The 16,256-nt window shown below is 40.4% G+C and overlaps 1 protein-coding gene across 3 annotated transcripts in view; it reads left to right on the top strand.

Annotated features, from left to right (window-relative positions):
* Positions 1-15,623, top strand: part of STAMBP (STAM binding protein) — a 33,658-nt gene extending 18,035 nt beyond the window's left edge. For 2 of the 3 annotated variants that reach the window (XM_067704662.1, XM_067704663.1), the window contains exons 3-10: positions 3,800-3,875; positions 4,188-4,283; positions 5,436-5,799; positions 6,845-6,969; positions 7,852-7,989; positions 12,606-12,718; positions 13,307-13,406; positions 14,966-15,623. In XM_067704662.1, the coding sequence (XP_067560763.1) occupies positions 3,800-3,875; positions 4,188-4,283; positions 5,436-5,799; positions 6,845-6,969; positions 7,852-7,989; positions 12,606-12,718; positions 13,307-13,406; positions 14,966-15,022 (1,069 nt within the window). In that variant the 3' untranslated portion in view covers positions 15,023-15,623. The remainder of the gene's footprint in view (positions 1-3,799; positions 3,876-4,187; positions 4,284-5,435; positions 5,800-6,844; positions 6,970-7,851; positions 7,990-12,605; positions 12,719-13,306; positions 13,407-14,965) is intronic. The other variant, XM_067704664.1, reaches the window with a different exon arrangement.
* Positions 15,624-16,256: the final 633 nt, after the last annotated feature.

The following is a 16,256-nucleotide window of genomic DNA, read 5'->3' as shown; positions in this document are numbered from 1 at the left end:
TCTGCCTGGAACAGTCTTATCCCAGATATTGTCATGGCTTACTCTTCCAGTCCTTACTTAACTGGTACCTTCTCAGTGATGCCTTCCTTAGCTGCCCTATCTAAAAGCTCAATCCCTTCTCTGTCACTTCTATTCCCCTTCCCTATTAGTGACTTCTTCCTAGCACTGATTATCTATAATACTTTTTATTTTATCTTATTGTCTGTTCCCCCACTGTAATGTACACTCTCTGGTGGGGAGGAATTTGTGACTGTGACATTCACTGCCAAATTGCCAGCCTTTATAATAATTCCTGACCCCACAGTAGATTCTCAGTAAATATTTGTTGAAGGAAAGAGTGAATGGTTATGTTGTTTTTCCACATTTGGGTACACCATAATTTATTAAATAATCCCCTACTGATGGTCATTTAGGTTTTCAGGTTGCCCTACTTTTATGAACAATGCTGTATTGAACAGTTTTATACATATATTTTTGTATTATTATAGGATAAATTCATAGAGGTGGAGTTGTGAGTTTAAAGGATATACTTTTTTTTTTTTTTTTTTTTTGCGGTACGCGGGCCTCTCACTGCTGCGGCCCCTCCTGCTGTGGAGCACAGGCCCCAGACGCGCAGGCTCCGCAGTACGTGGGATCCTCCCGGACCGGGGCACGAACCCACGTCCCCCGCATCAGCAGGCGGACTCTCAACCACTGCGCCACCAGGGAAGCCCTAGGATATACACATTTTAAATTTTGAATACTTGGTCTCCCACTCCCCTTCCTCTCCTAAGGAAAAAGGTATTATCAAATTACAGTCCTGCTAAGAGTGTGTAAGGATACCCATTTCTCTATGCCCTTGCCTACACTGACTGTAATCAACTTTTAAGCCTTTGCCAATCTGATAGATGAAAATGATATCTCATCTTAATTTGAATTTCTTTCATATGTAAGTAAAGTTGAGTACCATTTTCTATAATTATTTACCTTTTTATTTACTTTTCTGTGTACCTCTTTTTTTCTATTGTTCCATTAGTTTGTTTTGCTTGTGTTTCACCAACGCATCTTTGTTTGCTTTGGTACATTTCCTGTCTGTAGGCTGCAACCAGATATAACCCAGAGAACAGTATACATCTGGGCCACAGCTATTCTCTGCCTAGAAAATTTCTAACCCTGGTGTTAACATCTTCATCTCTTCTTCTTGCTCACGTTTTTATTTATTAGTAAAAGCAATCATATAAACATATAGCAGATGTTGACTATGTGCTAGGCACTGTGCTCAGCATTTTATTTATTTTTAAAAATCTATTTTAATGTCATAGCAGCCCTATCAGGTAGTACTAGTTTGTCTCTGTATATATAATTTATATAGAGAGAGAAACTGAGGGATGGTGCTGGAGATCACACAGCTAGTAAGTGCTTAAAGCCAGGATTTGAACCTAAGCAGGGTGGCTCCAGAGCCTGCCCTCCTAACCACCAAGCTCTGTTGCCTCCAGTGTGGGCAGTGGGTTATGCTGCCCATTCTGTTTTCAGGAGATGCTTCTGCCCATATGTCCCTATTCAGAAAATTGACTACAGTTACTGAAACAAGAGAAAGGTATTCATGTTCAGGTCTGGGAGTTTTATCTTATAAGTTAGTTTTCATTACATGGTTCAAAACCAAAATAATAAAATGAAAGGTATATAGTGAAAATTTTCACTCCCACTCTTGTCACATCTACTCTATTTCCCCTGTTCTCTATTTTTGCTAGTTTCTGTATATACTTCCTGTGTTACTTTATATACTTATAAACAAAATAAATGAATATATATACATGCACACAGGCATACCTTGTTTTATTGCACTTTACAGATACTGCGTTTTTTACAAATTGAAGGTTTGTGGCAACCCTGCATTGTCAGATAATTCTTAGCATTTTTTAGCAATAAAGTATTTTAAATTAAAGTGTATATGTTTTTAGACCTAATGCTATTGTACACTTAATAGAGTACACTGTAGTGTAAACATAACTTTTTTATGTACTGAGAAATGAGAAAACTTATGTGGTTCATTTTATTGCAACATTTGCTTTATTGCAGTAGTCTGGAACCAAACCCACAATATCTCTGAGGTGTACCTATATATAATTTTCCCCTTTCTTACATATAAGGTAGCATGTTATATATACTTTTTTGCACTTTGTTTTTTCACTCAGCTCATCCAAAGGTTTTAAGACAATTTATTCATCAGATATTTTTTCAGTGCCTCTTTATACAAGGCACTGTGCTGGCTTTAGAGGAATATACAAAGAAGCATGAAACAGAAATCTCTGGCCTCAGGGACTTTACAGTTCTTCAGGCTGAGAGCATAAATAAAAATAAAGTGTGGTGTTTATATGACATGTTACTTTCTTGACTGATTGAGGCTTCAATACAAAGCACACTTAGCCTGCTGAAGGTAGTGAACGTGTACCTTGGTCTTTCGAGTTAATAATAGGTCTCTTGAGCACAAGATCTATGCCTTATTTATCCTAATATCCTCTTCAGGACTTTATGGTTGAAAAATGAATCTGTGCTTGTTTTAAGTATAGACTTCAAGGAAACTTTTAATTCATTTTTCATGAACCCAAAGGACAATTTTTAGAATTGTTTTGATTTTGGAATTCATCCCTGCCTGAGGGGTCTTATGAAATTGGATTGAAATGAAATTTTCATGTGCCTAATTAGAACAGAAGGAGGATGGTTCATCTATAGACGGTGTGTTTTGGTGGGGATCTTCTTTTCCCTTTACTGAGTTTTCCTCCTTTGTTTCCTCCTACCCATGGGCAGAAGGTGAAAAAGAGTCAGTTAATCTCAACTACATAACAGTGTTTTGTGGCTGTGGGCAAGCTACCCTCAGTTTATTTGTTTTGGGTCTCAGCTTGTGTTTATTACAACGTAATTCTATTGAAAGACATCTTTGTTCAGAACCCCTCCAACAGTTCTGGACATTCCAGGAGCCATGAGGAGGCAGTACGATATAGTAGTTGAAAGAGTAGACTCTGGAACCGGCCTGCTGGCATTGAATTCTGAACCCTCCGTTTTGGCTATGACAAGTTACTGAACTTCTGTTATTTTCACCGTCCCCAAGTAGACATCATAAATGTTAGAGGTCTATGAATTGATTCAGTTTATTTTTCCCACTGAGCTTTACAGCCAAGGACAAGAACTGAAAGAGGAAATCTAGCACTTAATGTTTCTCTAAGCACTTTTCATCAGAGATCATAATACACGTTACACATGGAACATGCACATATTACACACATATAACACATGAACTGTCTAAGCATCTCAGTGCTTAATCTGGTGCAAGGAATATTCTTCTTTGATGGAACATGAATCCCAAAGAAGAAAAGCCAGCATTAAAGGTCACACAGAGTTAGAAGTAGTAATAGAATGTGGGTTTTCTCTTAGCCTCCTGTCCTTGGCTGCCAAACTGTTCTCTGAAGAATGATTTGTGAGAGGCCTTTTCCTTTGGAAGCCTGTTACTGTCACAAGAAGAAAAGAATCTCTTTGGAGGTGTATTTTGGGGCGCAGGATAGGCTTTCCTCCCCATCGTTTTTGTTGTAGGAGTCTGGTGCTGCTGCACATCTGATTTGGGAGAAGAGGGAAACACTCTGTTGCTCTTTACAGGGCTAGAGATGAGTGGGGAACATGGCCTGTCAGGGTGTTCCTGTTATCCCTGCATGCCTGGAAACCCATCAAGTAGTCTCTGCAGGGTAAGGGAGTTGCATTGCTTCAGAGTCTTTTGGACATTTGGACATCTTCTTTGCATCACAGTCAATCTGATCTGTTCCCTTAGGCTCTTTATTGAGAAACTACCAAAGCATCGAGATTACAAATCGGCTGTCATTCCTGAAAAGAAAGACACAGTAAAGGTGGGTCTTCACTTTAACTGTTGCCCATCTAAAAGCTTCAGAGAAGCACAAACTAACTCCAAAATATAAGTAGCAGTATCTGCATCTGAGCATCATATCCTGCAAATAGGAGATAAGGCCATTTCACTAGATCAGTTACGAAATATCTGGTATGGTAGGAGGTATTTTAAATTAAATTATTTAAATTTAAATTATTATTTAAATGTTTTTAGAAACATTGTTGCCATTGCCAACTTGACTTCAGTCTTTTTACTTCTCTACTTAATTAGCGGGCAATTGTTCTAACTCCCAGTTTTTGATTTTGTGTCTCAGAAATTAAAGGAGATTGCATTTCCCAAAGCAGAAGAGCTGAAAGCAGAACTGTTAAAACGATATACCAAAGAATATATAGACTATAATGAAGAAAAAGTGAGTATGTAATAGCAAAAAAAAAAAAAAAGGAAATTATTTTGGTTTCTTAGGCTGTGACCTAGGATTCTAATAGATATTTCAACAGATCTTGTGATTTTAATGTGATATTTTACTTTATTGGCAAAGACCAGAAACTCAAAAAAGGTGTTTAGGCTGAGGATTCTAATACAGATTTAGCCTGTTTATCTAAGAGGATGACTTGAGGGACAGAATATCTATTGCTTGTCTGCTGTGTCTAGAGCTAGAACCTAAGAACAATGAAAATCGCACTAAAGTATAAGGTTTTTAGATCAGAGAATTTGGGATATTTGATACACATTTGATTATATCCAACATAGGATATACCTGTTTATAATAATTGGGGGTTTTTTTCAAGCTATTTTCAAATGATTCTTGTTAGGAAGAGTCAGTTAAAACACATGAGAAGCTCTGAGACAATGTCATTGGTCTGTGTCAGGTGAGAACACACACTGCAAGCACTTGCACATTCTTTTGTACACTCTACTGAATTCTGTTCTGGACTCTGATGTTGAAAATTAGCAGAGAGGTGAACAGCTATGTATTTCTACGGTACCCTTAGAGTACCTTAGTGAAATGAGTGAAAACCTTCATGAAGGAGATTATTCCTTGATGTTTCTTAGTAGTTTAAAATGTCACACTATATTGGACCAATCACCAGAAAAATTTCAGAGGCTTCATTCAGGGTCAAAATTCAACAGAGACCCCCAACATGGCAGTTGTAAGTTTAGATTTGGTTCTGTTTCACAGCCTTACTTGGGATACAGAATGTATACATGGCACACCAGAGGCTAAAATTGTATGATACAGATTATGAGGTGCAGACAGTAAGTTGCCTTGAGATTTTGGTAAAGAAGAAAATGCATTAGTTAAAGTCATTGGGAAAGGGTACCAAGAGGATCAGGACTTTAACTGTTTTTGAAGAATAGGTGTATGGTAGTTAGATAGACAGGAGCAGCAGCTGTTCCATGGGTGTAAAGGTACTAAGGGAAACATGAATTCTGTGTTGGGAACTCACGCTAGAGCAGAAGTACATTTGGGGCAATCTCCCTGCTGAAAAGCCTTGTCCTTCTAAGATGTGAAGTCACTTGAGTATAAAGTGTTAGCCTAACTCATATTCATTCTTTGTAGAAGAAGGAAGAGGAAGAATTTGCCCGAAACGTAGCCATCCAGCAAGAGCTGGAAAAGGAAAGACAGAGGGTGGCACAACAGAAGCAGCAACAGTTGGAGCAGGAACAGTTCCATGCCTTTGAGGAGATGATCCGGAACCAGGAACTAGAAAAAGAACGACTGAAAATTGTACAGGAGTTTGGGAAGGTGGACCCTGGCCTGGACGGCCCACTGGTACCTGACTTAGAGAAGCCCTCCCTAAATGTGTTCCCCACGGCACCTGTTATATACACACAGCCTTCGGACTGTAATACAACTGTAAGGCCTGCCAAGCCACCTGTAGTGGATAGATCCTTGAAACCTGGAGCATTGAGCAACTCAGAAGGTAGTGAATTCATTTGCTTCCGTACTCTTCTATCTCAGCTGCAACCAAACAGGGTGTCATTGCAGGAGATTCAGCTACAACTACCTCCATGATACCACTCATTAGGCTCTGGTCACAGAAATCCATTTGATTAGTATTACCATACTGTGTTCTATCACAGCTATATTATAAAGTGGACTTTGCTTAAGACATATAGTTTACCTGGGCCAGGTCGATTTTCTGAAGAGCTAATAACATCCTTGAAAGTCAGACCCTCAGCTTTTAAGGGTTATACAGAGATTTGAAATGTTCAGTGAACTAGAGACCACTGTTGACCTTTTGTAAAGGAAATTTGAGATTTATAGTACCACTTTACAGTTCAACCACTGACCTTTAAATAATAAAAAAGAGCTACTGAATTGTGCTTGCCCTGCAAATGTTCCTAATTGGTAAGAGTTTAGTCAAGGTAAGTATTGTATGTAGTCAGTGATAATTCAGTCTAGCCATAAAAAACTGTTGAGTGTTTCCTCCTCTCACCAATGTATGGCTATCTGAGAAAATAACAATAGTGGCAAAATGATGAGTATGCCTTGATTAATAGAATAGATCTTTTTGTTAGGAATTGTCTTTCAAGTAGTCATGTAAGGAGTTCAGCTTCGCAGAAGATCCACTTAAAAGCACAAGGTAAGAGTGGGCAAGGGGTGCTGGACTCTTGAAGCCTGGCCTTCAGGTTTCTCCCCATGTACTAGGCAGGATTGTCTCTCACTATTATTCCTGAATAGCTCAGAAACTTCTTTTAAGCAGTAGTTTACCTTTGTGTTAACTTGAATGATTAAAGCCTCTTTTCTTTTCTTGAAATAACATACTCCCAATGGCTGTAGCAAGAGGTTGGAGAAAAGACTTTACAGCTCTTTTTCTTCCGCCATAAGGATGAGATCCCCATGCGCTACCTACAGTTGCGGGACCCCAGTGATTTAGCATTGCTCTCCCAGGGCTGCCAACTCTGAGGTCTGCTTGGGGAGGCTGTGCCCCATGATCTCAGACATTTCTTCTTTCTCCATTACAGCTCCTACAATCGATGGACTGCGCCACGTGGTGGTGCCTGGGAAGCTCTGCCCACGGTTTCTCCAGTTGGCCAGTGCCAACACTGCCCGGGGAGTAGAGACATGTGGAATTCTCTGTGGAAAACTGGTAAAAGACAAATGCTTTCCTGAGCTGAGACTGTTTCTTCCCCCTTGGCCTCCTGTGACTCTCAGAGAAGATACCCAGGGTCAGTTACTCTTTGTGCCAATCCTTCTGCCAAAGAGCCATGGGCAGCGTAATGCAATGTCACCTTGATTTTAGTGACCCTGTATTTGATTGATTTTCAAAGTCCCTTGAACTGAACTGATTATTTTAATGCCAGTGGTAAGAAATACCTAATTCTAAACTTGGTAGGAAGATCCTGTGTATTAGCTTTTGAACACCGACTTTATGGCAGGACCTGGGAATATGAAATATGTAAGGCACGGAGCATGTGTCCGCAAAAAGTACCCCAGCGCTTTGGAGAGATGGGAGATATACACCAAAAGATAGATAGTATGTTGACTAGTATGTACAATAAAGGCACTAGGAATTATGAGGAAAGAAGGATCATTAAATGGAGGTGCTTAAAGAACCCATTACTAACTGCTGAATAAATAAACACCTAAGGTGGAATAGACTTCAACTGAGCTTTAAAGGATGGGAAGGGCTTAGGGAAATAGTAAAAGGAAACTACTCTAGACATGAACAAAGGAAGAGAAATGGTACTATACCCAGAGCTTCTTAAGAATCATGAGTAGACCTGTTTGGCTGCAGCAGGAAATTCCCACAGGGCTGTGGGCATCTGTGGCTTTGCAGAGGGCCCCAAACAATGTACTTGGGCAGTCAGGGTTGTGAACATGACTGACATTAGGGACTCACCTCACTTAGAAGACTGATGCTGGGGGGAAGGGCCTTCGCTTGTATAGATGTTTAACTTTCCACTGCTGTGACAGAGTGGGGTTGCCTAAGTGCCAGGGAATTGTGATGAGCTGTTTTCTCATTTGACAGATGAGGAATGAATTTACCATTACCCATGTCCTCATCCCCAAGCAAAGTGCTGGGTCTGATTATTGCAACACCGAGAACGAAGAAGAGCTTTTCCTCATACAGGATCAGCAGGGTCTCATCACACTGGGCTGGATTCACGTAAGCAATTCCGAGCTCTTCAGGGGTTCGTCTCCTCTTCTCACATGATATTATAAACACACTGCTTATTTTTGGCTTGGAGCAGAGTGAATTGTATCCAGACTATTTAGATGGTTGTACTTCCCTCTGTTGGATGCAGACTTGACTTCCCTAGCATACGTAACTGCTTGCACCACAGTATTGATTTCCGGGCATTACTTAGGGCTTTTTAACTTAAAATTTTTTAATGGAAATGAACCTGTTTCCCTAAAGTCCCAATTCCCCTGTGAGCGTGAACCGTGATAGGATGCTAGCCTAGAGTATATGTGGACCTTGACGGTAGAGGCTATGCCTTACTTCGTACAAATGATGTTCCTGAAAGGTATATAAATCAAAATATTTTAAATGAGCCAGGGAAGTTAATTCAGATGCCCCCATTTGGTCTTTCTTAAAGCAGCCTATACCTTTACATAAATCAGAAGGGCCACGAATATAGGAGATTTTCAAGTGTCTGCATGTCTTAACAGTCTTCTGGTAATATTCAGGTAAAATATAATTCCATCCCTAAAGATTACTTCTTAATTTTTCTTTCTATTCCTTTTCAACCCCTCATTCTCATAGACCAAGCTGTTTTCCATATTGTGTGACAGGGTTACATAAAAACAAGGCAGCTCATTTCTGGATTTGGGAAGATTGCACACACTTGTATGTTAGAATTTGGGAAATACTGACCTGTGAGGCAGTCAGTGTGCCTCTGTCCTTTCATAAATATTTGCCTTTTATTGTGTATCCCCCATTATCTTACATGGGGAGTAGAAAACTTGTACCTTATCCGCCAGGGGATACAAATTTGAGTAAGATATGATTTTAGTCTCATAAAGGAGACTGACATATAGACAAGTCATAACTCTTCATGTGAGGCAGAATGTGCCAAGTGCCTCAAGAGGTGCAAACAGCCCTGTGGAATTCAGAGGAGGGAAGGATCACACCTGGGGTGATTTTCTAGAATTTTGACGAGGTGAGCCAAGGGAGAGTTCCATATGGAGGGGACAACACTGGAATAGGCAGACTGTGATCCTGCAGCTTTGAGTGGTCCAGTTTTCTGGGGCTTATGGTTCATATCAGGAAACAGTTGTAGGTAAGCTTTCACATGATACTTTAGGAGCAGTGTTCTGGAGGGTTTTGGGTGGACAGGCAGGATAGTTCTGCTTTTTAGTGAGGAGGTTGAAGCAGGGAGATCATTTAAGAGGTTAATGTGATGATAAAGTCTAATAATGATGAGAGCTACGGTGATAGCAGTGCATTTGGGAAGGAAGAGATAAATGCAGGATTTCAGAGGATGTGGGGAATGAGTAAGAGAGGATGATGAGTAAGTGATGACTTAGAGATTTCAGGCCTGACTCATGGGGGTGGCAATGATTAATCATCTCATAAGCAGAAACAGAGGCTCCAGCAGGAGAGCTTACTTGGAAGTGGGGCAAATGGTGTCTTCCGTTGTGAGTATTTGACATTATATTGGTGGAGGTAATTATCAGGCAGTTGGAACTTGGGAACACGGTCTAGGTGGGAAAGAGAACCGGGAGACCTCTGCATACAGCTGACCTTGGAAGCCTTGGAACTGGAGGAGGGTGGAGAACAGGAAGAGATTCACTGGCAGCTTGAAGGACAGGCCACTTAGGGGAGCGTTGTGGCTTCTCCCGTTCTGGAGTACAGGCTGTTGTGGCCTCTCCCGTTCTGGAGTACAGGCTCCGGATGCGCAGGCTCAGCAGCCGTGGCTCACGGGCCCAGCCACTCCGCGGCATGTGGGATCTTCCCAGACCGGGGCATGAACCCGTGTCCCCTGCATCGGCAGGCAGACTCTCAACCACTACACCACCAGGGAAGCCCTTTTACTCAGTTTTTAAGGTTCATCTGCATTCTTGTGTATAGTTGTCTGAACATTTTTTTTAAAAAATATATTTATTTATTTATTTATTTTTGGCTGCGTTGGGTCTTCGTTGCTGAGCGCAGGCTTTCTCTAGTTGCAGCGAGCAGGGGCTACTCTTTGTTGCAGTGCATGGTCTTATTGCACTGGCTTCTCTTGTTGCAGAGCATGGGCTCTAGGTGTGCAGGCTCAGTAGTTGTGGCACACAGGCGGGCTTAGTTGCTCCGCGGCATGTGGGATCTTCCTGGACCAGGGCTCAAACCCGTGTCGCCTGCATTGGCGGGCGGATTCTTAACTACTGTGCCACCAGGGAAGTCCCTGAACATGTTTTTAAGCCCAGTGAGCTGGTGGAGTATAGTGGAGCCTGTGCAGCAGATGTCAGAGGTCAGGAGAGACAAGGTAATGGAAGATAGGAAAGTATTAAATCAGAAGTACAAAAAAGGAGTCATCTTCATATGGGGGAGAAAACACTCACTCCTCTGAGACAGAATTGAAGGAAGAAAGAAAGATACCGAGAGATTTTTGAGGTTATAATTGGAGGGGTTGAGGGAACTCATTTTAGATGATCTTGCTATCAACAAGGTTGAAGTCTAGATCCACTGCTCAGCAGGAGGAGACAGATAAGTTTAAAAACTGGAGAAGATGGGGAAAGTTTGGAATAATTTCTGTTTAGACTTCAGGTAGATCTTAGCCACAAATGAGTAAAAGAATTTTTAATATCAGTGGGGGCCTAGCTAGGAAGAAATTTAGAGCCTAAATTGATAGTATTCCAGCTTTTTTTCCCCATGATATTTCTGTAGCATTCCTTCCTAACTTGGGATTGAAAGCAAACAAAAGCAGACCATAACGTTTGCTCAGATCTTAAAATTGGCAAGAGGAGAAGGCAAAAGGTCAGTTCTTCCTTCTGTACCTTGCCAGCTATATAAATCAGGTTCCCTGGTCAAAAACTTTGTATGGTCATGTTTATCACCAACTATTGTGTAACCCCCAACTCAGTATTCAAGGCACTCCTTCACCTTGTCTTACCTGGCATTGCTCTCCTGTGGCTGCCCTACTCATCCAGGCACCCAGGCTACCCTGGGCATTCACTCTCCTCACTTATTTCTGCTCCTTTAGTGTATTGTTTTCTCTTCATAAAAATGCCTGCCTCTGTCACCAGCATGGTGGACACAGTGAGCGTAACTGTTTTTTCAAGAAACTTGACTGTAAGGGGAAGGAGAGAAGGTACAGTAGTTAGTGGGGAGCAGAGGCTCAAACAAGATTTTTTGGTTTAGTTTAACAATTATTTATTGATCCCCTGCTATGTATCTGTATATCATCTTTCTAGCTAACCCAACTTTAGATTGGAGGCCTTCATCAGCTTGTGTAGGTCTTATTTGTTCTCAGTTAAAATTTCAGGCTGTAACCATGGGCTGTAGGGTGTTGGCACAGGCTGTTTGTCCCTAACAGTCTATAGGATCATATTCGTATTAGGTAGAAACTGTTTCTCCCTTGTGGTCATGAAAGTTCTTTCCTTCCCCGTGCAGACCTGTGTGTAGATTTACTGTCAGCACTCAGCTAACATGTTCCTGTATTGCAGACCTCTTCCACAATGAGCTGGTCACAGCATTCTATGCAGTTGTGCTTCTCAGATTAGGCTGCACATAAGAATCATTTAATGAGCTTTAAAGAAAAAAATTTCCTTCTCAGGATGGATATTTCCAGGGTGGGGTGCAGGAGCCTGTGCTTTTGACAAGTTCCTCAGAAGCTTCATTTTTTGCACAACAGGGTTGAAAACACTGGTCAAGGGCACATATTTCTTTTCTGTGCTTTTCTGTCAGTAAAGATTGGTGGTCTTTTTGAGTCATATTGGGTCTTTCTTTTTCCATCCTTGTTATCTCACACCCCCTCTGAGATGAACGTAAGTCATTATATGGTCCATTTGTGTACAAAGAGTGTGATCAATGAAACATTAAATAACTGTGGGATTCCAGTGGTTAGGACTCAGTGCTTTCACTGCTGTGGCCTAGGTTCAATACCTGGTTGGGGAACTAAGATGCCACAAGCCACGAGGCGTGGCCAAAACAAAAACCATTAAGTAACTGAAAACAGATGAGATAAACAATGTAATTTAGATGGTGCTTTAACTGATTACCCTCAAAATTCAATATCTTGGTCTTTTTCTCAAATAAGACAGGGTCCTTTGTGTGATTTAACTACCCTTCTGAAATCCCAGTAACCCTCTGCCTCTCATATCCTTGAAAGATATGCTTTAACCACAGGACAGCTTTTGCTACTTTTGCCTATAGAGCCCCAGACTCATGCTTGACCTTTTAACCCCTCCATCAGGAAGAAGAATCATTCATCTAACTGTGCTTTGTTAAGTCCTTGACTTCTACTAGGTTGTTGTATTGGGCAGCATGTACTGTCTGATCCAGTATGGGAGACGCCATTGTGTTGAGAGAGCTTGTGAGTAGCCAGATAAGTCTTGATGGTCAATTAGAAATTGAGTCTCTTCACATACTCATGTTACACTATACTCGTTTACAGTGCTGGGAAGGAGGTTCATTACTTATTATGAACTTCAGGCATATTCCTCATGGCTGCTAATGGCTTTGTACGTAAGGAGATCGTAGCAAGTTATTGAGAATTACTTGGCTCTACCTTCCTTCATGGGCCAGGCTTGACTGTGTATTCTCGCTGAAGGGGTCCCTGCCTTTTTTTCTCTTCTCAGACTCATCCCACGCAGACCGCCTTCCTCTCCAGTGTTGACCTACACACTCACTGCTCCTACCAGATGATGTTGCCAGAGTCGATAGCCATTGTTTGTTCCCCCAAGTTCCAGGAGTAAGTACATAGGGTGTGGTTCAGGGTTTTGCAAGGAGATAGCCGGGGAAAAGCCTCAGAGGAAACATTCTCCATTCTTAAGACCTTGTTCTCTATAAAATATATAGATTGTGGTATTGATTGGCTTTTTAAAAAGGCTTCCTTTTAAGTCCTATATCCTGATAAACCTACTCTAACTTGTTTACAAAAGTATCCAAGCAACAACCTAGATGCTTTTATAAGAAAAGGACATAAAAAATTTGAAGTGTTTGACTTGAAGCAGTAGGAATTTCAAGAGATTGATATCAGATTAGAAAATTTCAAAATCCAACAGATTATCTCCAAAAGTTACTTTTTCATTCTAAATCCTGTTATTTACTATGAATTCTCCCAGTAAAAGTAGTGTAGTGGCGGTGATGAGTCATTCTCTAACTGATTCATTCACCAGAGAAGAGACCTATGAGCCAGCATACTTTTGAGGCTGTCTCAAAGTGAGCTCTTCACTGCTCTGTGTGTGTGTTTGTGTGTGTGTGTGTGTGTGTGTGTGTGTGTGTGTGTGATTGAGGGGACACCTTTGCTTGATTCTAGATCTGCTTTTTCTTATTTCAGAACTGGATTCTTTAGACTAACTGACCACGGACTAGAGGAGATTTCTTCCTGTCGCCAGAAAGGATTTCATCCACACAGCAAGGATCCACCTCTCTTCTGTGTATGTATCTATGTAGAAGAAATCGGAGCTGTGCTTTAACCAGGGAGGACAGTAAGAGCTGATGAGGCACATTGTCCTTTGTGACACACATAGAAGATCAGCCTTGTCACTTATTTTTCCAAATCTTCCTAATAAAAACATACATGGGAAGCGGTGTGGGATAGGAAGGAGTTTGAGTCTTAGCTCTGCTACTTAAGGACTGTGTGTCTTTGATCAAGTTACTTAACCTTCCTGGGCCTCAGCTTTCTCAACTGTAAATGAAGATGATAATAATAATAATACGTACTTGAATAGGGTTATTGACAGGATTAAATGAAGTGATGCACAGAAAGTACCAAGTGCAGTAGCTTGCTTATTAAATGTTAGGTTTTTTCCTTCATCATCATCAGTTGCTAAGCCTGCACTTCAATAAGAGATTTGAATTCAAAAGAAAAAGCCACTTAAGTATATTTAATTGTGGAATATTGCTTTTAATTTGATTTCAGATAACAGGGATTTTTATGACCTTATTAGAAAGTTTTTTTCCCCAAGTGGTATTCTGTGAGTAAAAAGTTTCAGTTGCTGATAAGTATGTTTCAATTTTTCCCCTCAAATCTAATGTGATAGTATTGCTTCACTCCATGCTGGCCATGGAGTATTATTATTTCTTTTGGGTTTCCTGAAAAGTGACCAATATGGAAAAGGGAGTCAGACCCTTGTCACATAAAAGAAACTGGGGGTGTTTAGGAGAGAACCCCAGGGAGCATCTGAGAACTGACTATAAGTGTTAGAAGAATTGTTGTATAAAAAGGTATTGGGTGTGACTCCCAGAACTAAAACTTAAGACCCTGTGGGATGACAGTTTTCAGCTGAGTATGAGAAAGAACTTTCTGACAGACTTGTTCACAAATAGGTTAGCCTGCCTTGGAATATAATAAATGTCTAGGTACCAGGATGTTGAAACAGAGGCTATACAATCCCCCAGAAATGCCTAGGCTTTCAGTTAGGATGAACCCTTATGCATGCCAAGAGGGAGTATTCCCCATGTGAGAGTAGGTGTACTTTATTATCTGGTTGACATAATAACCCAAAAAACTGCAATGAATTCAGCAGTTATTTAAAATAAATGTATATTTTACGAATGACTCTAGAATATACATACATTTGAAAAATAAATGAAGGTATATGGGCCCACATTGATTCAGGCTACAGCCTATTGATTCTGGGTTGGTGGAAGTAATAATTCCCAGACCGCTTACCATAACAGCCATTTAAGTAGCAGTCTGGCTGCCAGCCTGGGAACCACTAGCCAGAATAAGCATTGTAAATAGGTGTTTTGTTTGTTTGGGTTTTTCTTAAACATATATATTTATATATCATGACAATATACAAAAGATATAAGAAGTTAGGCAGTGAGCTGCTTATTGTAAATAGCTTTTAAACTTGCTTTTCAAAGATAAGAAAACACACAGGAAGTTAAGTACAAGATATCTTCCATGACTTCAACAAGTAAGGAGTTTTAAAGATGACTTTTCAGAATTTTCCAGGACTTTCCCTTTCTTTCTTTTTCCCTGTTGCAGAGCTGCAGCCACGTGACTGTTGTGGACAGAGCAGTGACCATCACAGACCTTCGATGAGAGTTTGACTCAGACACTTCCCAAGAACTATAAAACCATATCAGTGTACTGGTAGCCCCTTAATTTAAACTTTCCAGAAAGCTCTGGAAGCTTTTTAAAACAGAATAGAACGTATCACCTGGGGGAGAACTGATTTTCTATTTCTGGTTTGAAAAGAAATAATTGAATATGTTTTTTAGGCACATCTGGAAAATAGCATGATCATGCTAAAGCAACTTTTCAGTCTGCCTGTAACTAAAAAATTAAGTTGAAAAAATGTTGTAATGAACACTTATATACCCTTTGTTCTAGATTCACCAATTGTTAACATTTTTTCCCCTCTCAGAGATCCTTCTAATTTCTCGGCCAACTTGTTTATTGTTTACCTTTGGACTAATTAAGGGCATCTATGCAGAAATTTGGAAGCCATTTAGAAAATCTTTGGGTTTTTCTGTGGTTTATGGCAATATTAATGAAGCTTATCATAAGGCTGAGGGAGAGCTTGCTGTGTTTGACCAGATGGTGAGGCCCAAGAACCCTGAAGAATGATTTTGTCAGGAGTTATTGTTATTTAACAAATATTTAGGGATATTTTTTCTTCTACAATAAAATAACAACTATATATTTTTTTGTGCTCTAGAATGATCTGTTGGATCAAGCATTGTCTAGAGAGGTTAACTAAATGGTCTGGTTATTTGGGGAAAGGTGAGGGGAAAATGGAATTTGAGATGTACCAACATTGAAGGTATGTCCCAGTTCACTTTTAATTGTTCAGTCTTTTCTCTCTGCCTTTTGCCATCTTCCAGGACTGTGAAGTCATCTCTGTTCTTTTGGTGCTATCTCAAGTCGGTCATCCCATTCACTTCCTCCTTATGCCCTAAAAGCTTTCAGCTGAGGATAATAGAGCCTTTGTTTGGAGTACCAGGTTACACTCCAAATAAATGATTATATTCCCATGCCACCCCACCCTGCTGGTTTTATTGTGTTGGCTCTTCCTTTCTGACTTAGGCAACATCTAGGAAGATGTTTGAAGCTGCAGTTGATTCTGTATTTTTTCTATGAGCTGAGCCTAGTGTTATAAGGTGGCCCAGAAATTAATGGTATTGTTTGTGTCCTCTCTGGTCAGGGCAGGAGAGTAAATGCCTTGGATAGGAGAATGATTTCTTTTTGTATCAAAATTCTGTGGTAAAGAAAATTTGCAAATGTATGAAGTTTTGCTTCATCTTAAAATTTTGTGTCCCGAATATATTCAGTC

This window comes from Pseudorca crassidens, chromosome 14 (assembly GCF_039906515.1).
Source record: "Pseudorca crassidens isolate mPseCra1 chromosome 14, mPseCra1.hap1, whole genome shotgun sequence".
Lineage (NCBI taxonomy): Eukaryota > Metazoa > Chordata > Mammalia > Artiodactyla > Delphinidae > Pseudorca > Pseudorca crassidens.
Note: the sequence above shows the minus strand (reverse complement) of the source record. Positions and strands in the feature narration are given on the sequence as shown.